The 11330-nt window shown below is 31.9% G+C and overlaps 1 protein-coding gene across 1 annotated transcript; it reads right to left on the minus strand.

The window, feature by feature from the left end:
• Positions 1-7217: 7217 nt before the first annotated feature.
• LOC105107260 (uncharacterized protein At1g04910-like) lies at positions 7218-10957 on the minus strand. Its single transcript, XM_011001124.1, has 8 exons — positions 10044-10957; positions 9584-9651; positions 9371-9459; positions 9127-9292; positions 8719-9008; positions 8437-8641; positions 8196-8353; positions 7218-7871 (listed from the first exon to the last, which is right to left on the minus strand). The coding sequence occupies exons 1-8, from the start codon at positions 10333-10335 to the stop codon at positions 7625-7627; spliced, it is 1515 nt and encodes a 504-aa protein (XP_010999426.1). The 5' UTR covers positions 10336-10957; the 3' UTR covers positions 7218-7624.
• Positions 10958-11330: the final 373 nt, after the last annotated feature.

Genomic DNA, 11330 nt, shown 5'->3' on the forward strand with positions numbered 1-11330 from the left:
ATACTATATGGTATAACCGACACTTGAGCTATGAAAGGAAGTTGATTTATTGTCAATATAAGTTATAATCATGAATGTCTGACAATATTTATAAGTATTAGCATTATTAGAATAAGATAAGTAATGTAATCATGTTAACAATTTATAATCTCATTGAAATCTCCTTTGTGTGTGGTTTTCAAATAAGTAATAAGAGTTTATACTATATTTGTTTGACATACCATTAGTGAATCCTCTAACCTTGATATTTGTTGTTGTCATTATCTAATCCTTACATTGATTTTTCATCTCAAAGTTCTCATCAATTTCTTCTTCTTCTTCTTGTTTTTCTTCTTTTTTATTATTATTAGTATTATTATTAATATTACTATTATTATTAGTAGTACTATTATTGTTGTTATTATTGTTGTTGTTGTTACTATTGTTGTTGTTTATAATTGTTGTTTATAAGTTATACAATTAATCTCTCTATGGTTCGACCCCGGTCTTGCCGGGTTATTTATTACTTCGACACTACTGCACTTAGGAGAGGACATCAATCTTTTGGTCGTGTTAAGAGGTAGGTTTGAAGCTATCAGGAAAAGATTAGATGCAGCAAGAAGGCAAAGATGTGTTAGTTGTTAGTCAAGATTTGCTTCCTAAACTGGAATTGAGTATATTATAATCTACTTGTCTATTTCTTAGTTGTCACATGTCCCTTAATCCCCTTAGAATCCTTAATTAGGTTTTGCCTACTTTGTAAAGGTAGAAAGTATTTTACAGTCATGAGGTGGTTTTGGTATTTAAAACATTAAATTTATAACATCCTTAAATATTATTTTTTCATACGAGGAAAGCAATGCTTTTAAGATGTTAATAGGTCAAAACTCTTATTTTAAAGGGCAAAAAACAAAGAAACATTGAATAGAATAACCCATATATCTTAAGCACCTTATAAAGTCAATGAGAACTATTTCATAAGCTTAACATACCTTAGAGTATTTTTTAAGGAATACTCTTCAATGTAAACATTGTATATTTGTTTTTATACGGTACTGATATTTACTGATATGAGATTTTGATGATAAAGTTTTTAGTTACATAAGACTTCAATAAAGTGATAGGAGGCCACACATGATAACATGTGCAAATACAAATGAATAAATGACTTATAGCTTAATGAGTTAAGGCTTATATACACCAAACTATAAAAAAAGCTTAATGAGTTAAGGAGGTAATGTCATATGGAAATCAATGATTGAGATACCTCTCATATTGATGTTCAAGCTAATCGTTGGGAGATTGCAAAGATGAAGGAGAGACTTGCTTATTCATCTCAAGAGAAGAAAGAAGAAATCAAGGCTAAGCTTGTCACTTTTTAAACAAAAGTGACTAGATATATGGAGCTAACGAATAACCTGGTGAGACTTCATGCAATGTATGAAAGCTTGAGAGCTTTTCATAATAGTGTTGATAATGAGCTACTAGCATTTATAGGGGACATTCACTTCAATTACATTCCAAGAATATCAATATGGATCTATCATATCTCTTCCACTTTAGATCTAGAAGTGTGCTAAAGTATAATGGATACTATCCCAGGCAAGCAATTGTTGCTTCCCATAATAAGTATCTTACTAAGAAGTTTAATGAGGAGTTTGTGGAATAATGAGGGTTAGGAGAAGGAGAAAACATTGGAGCCTAACTTTATTTGGTCTTTTGTTGTTGTTGTTGTTCTACGTAGTTATAGGGCAATGTTTGTATTGTAGCTTTATAGACTTAATAAAATAAAGTACACTTTTATCATTTTTTTCATCTTGATTATTTAAATTTTAGAATGTAAAATGGAGAACAATATAAAGTCTAATAAAGCTGCATAAAATGAATTATAGAGATAGACTCAAAGAAAATAACTTGAAGATATAATGGAGAAAAATTGAAATTAGGTAGAACTAATCATAGTTAAACTTGGAGAAAATAACTTAGAAGCATAATAGAGACACAAAATTTTTATTGGAGGAAATTTCTTAGACCAAGTATAAAATGAAGTATAACTACTACATATATAGTGGAGAAACAAAAATTGGTTGGTGAGATTTCTTCTTCATAAAAAAAGAAGTTTAGGAGTAAATTAGAAACTCTAAATAGACCTTTAACTAATGTTTGGTGTTTTCAATAAAAGTTCATATTCAGGTGGTTGGAGAGTTATGCATAGGAGATACTTTTTCCTTCCTCATCCTGCATGTGGTATGATTAGTACTTAAAAGTGCATTTTTATCATGGTTTTATATCATCATTTTGCACTTGAAGTATCAATAACTCCTTAACTAAAGCATGTTTTATAATAATATATCCAATAATATAAAATACCTTTAATTTATGGTAAATATTCATTTTAAATGTAGGCCTATCACATAAATGAAAGGATTGATTGATGACTTTAAGAACTTAAATTGCAAGGGCAAAGAGATGACCAAACTTAGAAAAGAGATGCCAGTACAGTCCATAACAGAATACTGTTCGGTAATTGGGTCATATCTAGAGCTATATATCTCAGATTTAGGTCCAATTTATATGGATGGAAAGGTAAGACATAGACCTACAACTTTCATATGGAGCCCAAGATCTAAAAAGGCCATTATCAAGTCCAAATTGTAGCAACAACAAAGAAGCCCGAATCTGTCTTCCAGCCCGAGCACTGTTCGGTATTTTGGCCATATCTGGAGTTCTAGAAGTCCAAATGAGCTGAATGTTTTACACAAGAAAGCTGAGACAATTGCCTACAACTTTCATGTTTGCAACTGGCTCCAATTTTGACGTTATCAATGACGTTTTGGGCAGACAAAAGAAGATAAGGATTGTCACCAAGTCAAAAGTTGGTCACCCACTTATCAATTAGTCATCAAATCAATAGTTCCCATTTTTGGCCTATAAAAGGAGGCATTTGCCATGCATTTAGGCATCTTGGTTTCCAGATCAAGATCATGCTCTTCCTTTCTCTCTTTGTATTTTTTATGCTTTGTTTTCATTAATATTAAGTTTATGCCTTTCATTTCCTTTCCTTTACTTAGTTAACTTTTATGTTCTTATTTTGTTTATCTATTTTGCTTTCTTTCATTATGTCTAGCTAAGTTAATTATGTCAAGGTGAAAAGGTTACACTAATGGTGTAAGAATAAGTATAATGTAAACTTAATATGGACTTTAATGTTTGATACTAACATGTTTTATATTTGTTATCTTGTTCACTCTTTAATACTTTGCTTGTTAAATGACTAATCTTGATTTATGTTGTATAACACTTGGTACAACAAATGCTTGGCACTTTCATAGCCCATAATGTATGGTATAACCGACACCTGAGCTATGAAAGGAACTTGATTTATTGTTAACATAAGTTATAATCATGAATGCTTGACGAGATTTACAAGTATTAGCATTAATTGAATAAGATGACTAATGTAATCATGTTAACAATATATAATCTGATTGGAACCTCCTTTGGTGTTAACCTTAATCATGTGTACCATCTTAAATGGACAATCCCATTTTAGAGTCAATTCTTCTCTCCCTCTAACATTCCTTGTTGCCTCTAGTTTTCTCAATACTTGAAGTGGAGGTAAGCATATTAACACACACATAATTGTGCGAGTCTAAAATATGATTAGAGAGAAATAATAAAAATGCATCCAGTATGAACTGATATGGGTTAAGTCAAACGTTAAATAGTTAATGCATGTAGATTTATACTTGAAGTATTGATCATGGTTATGTGAATTATGGAAAGGTACATAATATAGTATGAGCACTCCAAAGGGATGTCTGACAAGAGTTCCAAGTCAGGATTCACCTTTACCTTCATAGATTCGTAAAGGATAATGCCACGAAACTAAATATGCAAAAGATAAACTAGTGAGGTTGTGGTTGAGAAAGATGAGCCTTTATGGTGGCTTCTTATATATGAAAATGCCCTAAACAGGTTATGTGTCTACCCTATGATATAAGATGATGAATATATGATATAAAAGACCCTATATGAGGAATATAATGAATGAAATGTGTGCTAAGGCTTGATAGGGAAAAATTATGCTCGTATGGGTATTATGTTATTAGTTGAGATATATAAATCCTGATATTTTAAGTAAATAAAAATTTTGCTTATAAGATTTATGACATGATTTTTCTACCGTTCTATATAATAAAAAGCTAATTTAATATTATATATTGTTTAAATTCTTATACGTTTCAGCTAGATAGTGGATGGGCTTGTTGATGGACTAGTTAGTACCTAGAAAGATTTTATATGACAATAATTATATAGATTGTTATGTTAATATAGTATGCTATACAAAAATTGACTGGGAATTTAAGTGAAAATAAACTTATAAAGTTTTCATTTGAATAATTAACCTTAAATGTAATTCAAGTGTATAGTTTAGTATGTTTTATGAATATTGCTATGTATTTTATGTGAAGTGATTAATTGATTGGAATACTTAAGTCTTGATATGTGACCGTTTATGAGTATTTAAATGCAAATCTAATTGAGTTGAGATTATATAAATATTTTTAGGTGAAAATGAAAATGATTTGAAGAACTAAAAACTAATTAAAATTTTATTAGAAATTTAAACTAATGGAATAGATTGATTTTGTGAAAGGCTGGATGAAGTGCCAAGGTTGTGGTGGTCGAGGTGTTTACGATTTGCTCTAAATTGAACCTGTTTGTTTTTATATTTTAAAAATTTAAATTTTGTTGCTTTAAATTAATTTTTTTTATATTTTTAAATTATTTTAATATACTGATATTAAAAATAATTTTTAAAAAAAATAAAAAAATATTATTTTAATATATTTTTAAATAAAAAATATTTTAAAAATCAATTATAACCACACTTCCACTAAATAATTTTATTATACTATAGTGCATAATGCACGTGCCTCTCTAATTATTATATAGGGCAAATTTAGCAAGAACAGATAAGAAGGTGGGAGGGCATATCATGCTTCAGAAAAATGCATCTGCCTAATAAATTATGTCTGTTATCCCTGCTTTGAATCAAGTTATAGGTGATTTCTGGGAAATGAGGACGTGCAGGCAGGATTAATGGAGCACTCACTGCCACCAAATTTTTGAGGATTCTGGACTCACAATCTACTTCTATATATCTTTAATGATTTGATCCTGAATAAAAGGCCCCTCAATAGCAGTGGACCAGTGAAAATCCTCCAGGGATAGCAGGGTAGAGATTTAATAAAAATTAAAAATAGTCTACTTATTTTTTTATGTGTTTAATATTATAATAAGATGTTTTTAAAAATATTATTTGCTTGAAAAAATAAAAATTATTATATTTTTTTAAACACTCATGACAATTTTATTTTTTTTCATCTTTCTTATAATTAAGCAAGGCCGGCTCACCATGAGCAATCCAAATCTAATAGTTCCTTCTGTTGAGTTACGGTAGTTTTAAAAATATAATTTTAATTATTTTTTAAAATATTTTTTATTTAAAAATATATTAAAATATTATTTTTTTTATTTTTTATTTAATATTCATGTATTAAAACATCTGAAAATATTAAAACAAATTTAATTTGATGTAAAAAAATTAATTTTTTTTAAAAACTTTTAAAACACAACCAGATTTTAAACTTTTCAAGATGGAAAGTTGAAAACCTTTCAACTCTAGACAAGCATAAAGAATTGATTGCTAATCACTATTGCATCTGATAAGATCTCAAATCCAGATTTCTTGCTTGATTTTATAAAACAGAAGTGGATTTAAGCTCAGGTAACAAAACCTTGGCAATACTTATGAAGACAGGTTTTTGGCTTTGTCTCCTCAAACCAAACACAATCATGTTCCTTGCGTTCTGTACAAACCATGATTATTCTTTTGTTTTTCTTTCTTGTGCTGGCAACTCGAAGGTGTACATGGCTGGCCCGGTTCCATGGATCTCAATACAGTAAGAAGGCTTTTCTTATTCATAGAAGAAGAAAGGATTAAATTATCATATTGTACGTTTTTAAATATGAAAACCTCCACCAGGATCATGATTTAAGCTTGAAAGAAATCATTTTGGGGCATAATATAGGACAAGAACCATGCAAATATATTCAAGAAATGCAATGTTCAAGCACCTTCAAGTTTCGACCATTTATTTTTCCTTGGTAAACATTGACGAGCCCCTTGAAATAATGAATCATTCCCACCTTCGGCACTGGTTAATGTGGTTCGAAAACCATGTCCTGAGTGGCTGGATGCTCATCAAGACACTGTTATTAGTGGATCATTCTCCGTCTCTCTAATTATAATAAATACAAATAGAAGCACCAATGAATTTTTTTATTATTATATTTCTTAATAAATATTTACAAAAATATTTCTTCGATAAAAAATCTAGTAATGCTTATTCTTTTCTTGTCACCTCTCTCGTTCTCTCGACCCCAGTATATGCTTCAAAGAACTTTCTCGGGCTTCGAATCATGACTCGAATAGAAAATTAGAAGTCTTGTCATCTTCGAGTGCTTCAGTGACAATCATTTACTATCATGTATGATTATCATGGTGCCTAATCCCCATGAGCATGATCCTTTTAACAAGTAGATCATGGGAAAATGGAGGAAGCATACTCTATACTTGGAATATTTTGGATGATAAAAAAGAAAAAGAAGAAAAAAAGGAGTTATAGCCCATCATTTAATGACAACTAAGAAACTCATTGCCAAGTCTTCTAACTGGAATCATACGGCATCATGGAAATTCTCTTTTGCCAAATCTCTCTGGCTGACGGTGAAGACATTGGAAACAATGTCCAAGGAAAATCAATTTTTTTGTTTGTTTTCTTCAAGATACAGCAACCAAAGCATCAAAATGATTATAGATGCCACGAGGTGTGTTTAACAATATAATTTATCGTCATAAATGTTGTTCATGTCTGCAAGCACATGGTTAATTGATACGTGTCACTAGGACTTTCAAGGAAGGAGATGACTAAAATCTTTTCGGGCATGCAAGAACCTTACAATGAAATCTGGAAATCCAATTTTGAAGGGTCTATTTTGACACCAAGAAAATCAATTTTGCGTGTGCGTGTGTGGAGCATCATGCGACAGGCATGATTAATAAGTAGGCATTCATGTTCAACTCATGGAGTTCTATGCATGTAGGAAGAGAAGAGGAGAATTTTCATTCCTCAATAGACTAGATTATCAAAGTTTCATGAAAAGGGAAATGACAAATGTGACTTTATTGCATATTTCATGCTGAGAAAATTATGACAAAGAATACGTGGGGTGGACTATACATCCCAAAACCTTCCCCATCTAAGAAATTTTTGTGTTAGCTCTTTACAATCCAGCTAATTGGATATTAGCCCTCCAATGACAGAATTCCCCATAGAAAATCTGATTATTCAAAAATGAACCATTATAAATATTCCTGTGAGACTGCTGAAGAAACTCAAGGATGAAATCCTTAGTCTCCTTGAATCCAACTTGAGGCGTGATCCTAAAAAATGAACCATTTATGCCTGCAGTCTCCATTGAATATACATTAATATATATTAGGTCATCTCCTTTGACAAATATGCACTGGCACTGGGTATTATTCAGGATGATCATCTGATTAGCATGACCAGGTTCATGTAATTCTCAATGGGTCATCTAACAGTTGCAAACACTCTTGCGGATTGGCATAAAAATAATCTTCATCCTTTGGTTTATCTGGTATAACGACTCGCATCTTTGGGCTACCCATCCGATCAGCATGAGTTTCCTTCACAGTGGAGGAGAATTCATCCCAGCACAATGACCCTTTGTTGTATTCATCTATTAAACCTACCAGAAGCTTTCTGTCCAACAAAGTAGTCTTCTTGAACCCCAAGAATCTGGAAGTCATCAAAAGACATGAGAAACTTATCATCTTCAATTGATGTTTTCTTTCCTTCTTTCATTTTTCTTAATGGAACTATGGACAGTACAATGTAAACTAAATCTATCAACTATAAACTCCAAATTATATATCAACAAGCCCCTCAGTTACAGATAGCATTCTTCTTTTTTACAGATTATTCAAGTATTGGCGAGGGAAATTATGCTGTGCATGGTATCAGGGTTACATCAGATAATTTAGGACATTTTAGTTCATTTTATATTGCAATAACTCTCAGTTCAGTTGAGAATCTATATTAGACGGGGCAGCAATAAATTACCTGCGATGACCTTCAACAACTTTAGCCATGTTGCCATCATATGTAGGAACAAATATGTCACTCTCTAGGGACACCAGATAATCTAGTGCTGCCATTTGAGATGAATGGTTCTGGAAAAACTTCAAGTCTGATGGTTCCAACAGATCCTCTTTCCTGACCTGTTCCATGTTAGAAGGATGGATTATTTTAAGGCATTCCTTCATACAGATGTTAGAAGAAGTTGCTGCTTTTTTCTACTCACCAAATTAGGAAAAGCTTCCATCAAAGTCTTCATCCTTCTTTCCCCACCATATATTTCTCCGGCAGCAATATAAATTTGAACATTACGATCAATTCCAAGTGCAGTTAACACAAGGGCAGTTTCCTCAGGAGTCAAAGGACACAAACCTTCTTTCCTTTTCATTTCAGAACTAATATCTTTTTCCTTCCACCAGGGATAAGCATATCTGACCAAGTGAAGTTTGTGAGATTTAGTTGTGTTTGACATTAACAGCATATTAACAAAGTATCAAAGAGAAATTACCTCATTCTTGTCAGTTTTTCTACTTCCTCATCATTGCAACCATGAGTGCAGCCAGAGAAAGCCAACATGTCCCTTTCATATCTGAGATGAAGCACCAGGAAAGGGCCTTTCTCCCTCAATATCTTAACAACCTTTCTACCCAGTTCTTCTATCATTGACGTAAACTTTAAAGCATTAAAATTTACTCGGCAGCGTAACTTTTGAATCTCAAGAGGAAGTCCATTATTAGCAAGGCGAGCATCTGTTTTGTTCAAATGTACAACTTTGAACTTTTGCAGAAGAGGAAGGATCTGTTGGCAAACACTTTAGAAAATTAGTCGCATTAGTCCAAAAACATTAGCAAAATAAAAAGGGAAATGAAAAGGCTAATGCTCACATTACAATTCTAGAATTCTAGTGTGTACTAACCTGATGGGTGTAGTAAGAAATGTTTGACCAGCTAACAGGAGGTAATGAGTAGAACAATCCCAATTCTACTCGTGTTTTGAGCCTAGGCGGTAGCTCTTTCAATATACGAACCTCGCCCCTCAAGGAAGCGATGAAATGATGAACATCAAATATGTCTTGAAACTCACTGCCTCACAATGAAATGAATGAATTGATCAGACAAATTGTAGGGGTGTTTTTCAAGACTTTATACTACTGAATTTACCTTGGGTCATTCCAAAATGAGGTTTTATCCAACTCTGGGACTATAAGAGTAACATTTAGATATCTTGCAATAGCGACCATGTCACATATCTGCATTACAAGTCCAGAAGTGACGATATATCAAATGGTTATAGCAGCAAACTAGATAGGCCATGCATAATCAAAACGCAATTTCAGTATTGATGATTTATTATTTAAGCTGCAATCGACTCACTGCTGCTCGCATTTGGTTCAGTCCTCCATTGCAAGAAACCATGAGATACCCATTATTCTTATAAACTCCTGCAAGCAACAATTACCAAACTTAGGAATAAGAGGAGAAACTAATCAGATTTTTCAAGGAAAACTAAAATAACAAAATTAGAAATGATATACGATAAAAACAAATTGAAAATCTTGGGCAAATCAGCAATGGTACAGAAACATTTATTATAGTCATAAGCAGCAAATCAATCCATGTTAGACAAGGAAAAAAAAATGTATGAACAGTATGAAAGGACATTAACTCATCAAATCAATTATCTCCAATTAATAGCTGGAACAAATTGATGAAAGCAAAGAATATACAAAACCAAAGCACATGATTTTTCTCTACTTTAATGAATATCAACAACCTTTTCCAATGTACATGCTCAACAATAACTAAGCTGAAATTAATGAAATTATGAACTTACTCTTTGGAGGAAGGATAACTTCGGCAGGAACAGAAATTAACTCAACATCTTGATGACTATAACAAGATGTCCAACTCTTTAACAATCTCGGGCCCCAGGTCTCTCCCAGTGACATCAAATGAACCACACAAGTCCATAACAATACAGTTGTGATTGCCCTTGTCATCCATAGCTTCAATGGAGACCTTGAAACCACAGAAGTTTTCAACTTTTTAAACTTTCCACCACCACATAATTTCAATTTCATCTCCCATTCCTCACCAGAGTCCTCTGCCTTCCACATTTTTAACATATTTTCCCTCCAATATCACCAAACCCAGTTTAACAATCCCTTAATATGTGTCAAACTTAAGATTTAACACAAATGATGCTCTCTCTTTCCCTACTTGATCTTTTGTATCTTAATGAAATGTCAGATAATGCTCACTCTTAAAGAGACAGAGATTCTTTGAGCTTGATTAAGATAATAATTAAAAAAAAAAACTTGAAGCTCTAGACCCTTCCTTGTTTATATAAACTTCTTTTTTTCAATTAAAATAATCGAAGACACCAGTTTCATGTTCTTTCATTACTTTAATCTCCAAAACACCAAACTTTGTCAGCTTACACAACTCTAAAACAAATAACTTAAGTATCCAAAGAAAACCCAGAAATGAGATGCAGGAATTTCTGCGAAATCTTGATAATCAAAAATCCCAGTTTGAGCTCAATATTGACAATCTCTCATAAAAAGCTTACTGGTACGCCAATGAGGTGTGGTTAAACTTGAAAAAGAGAATGTGGGTATTGAACACCGAAAGATATGGAAAGAGGAAGAGTTTTGTGGTTGGTATTTTCCGACGAGATTTGTCAGAGAATATCAGAGAGAGAGAGGGAGGGGTAGAGGGCAGTAATTAAAAGGAGTGGGAGTGTTGATGGTTTTAACTGCTCCAATGTTAAAGTGGAAACCATTGTTTTTCTTTATTATTCATTTTGTCGATGTTAGAATATCATTTATGAATCTCTTATTTAAGAAAAGAAAATCCTGACAACAAATTGCTTGAAAATCATTTTTCAAATTTCTTTTATGTTGAATAAATTTTACGAAATTTAATTAAGTATTTTTTCTAGGAAATTTCTGTTTTTAGCCAAAAAAAAAAGAAATATATTCTCTATGTAATTCATTTTTTATGGAAAGTATTTTTCAACAAACAAATCAGAAAACCTCAAGTTTGGATCAATTTTGTAAAATTTAGATAATATCATTCATGATCTATTTGTTACTTTAATTTTTCTAATATGTTTTAA

This window comes from Populus euphratica, unplaced genomic scaffold (genome assembly GCF_000495115.2).
Source record: "Populus euphratica unplaced genomic scaffold, PopEup_1.0 scaffold200.1, whole genome shotgun sequence".
Lineage (NCBI taxonomy): Eukaryota > Viridiplantae > Streptophyta > Magnoliopsida > Malpighiales > Salicaceae > Populus > Populus euphratica.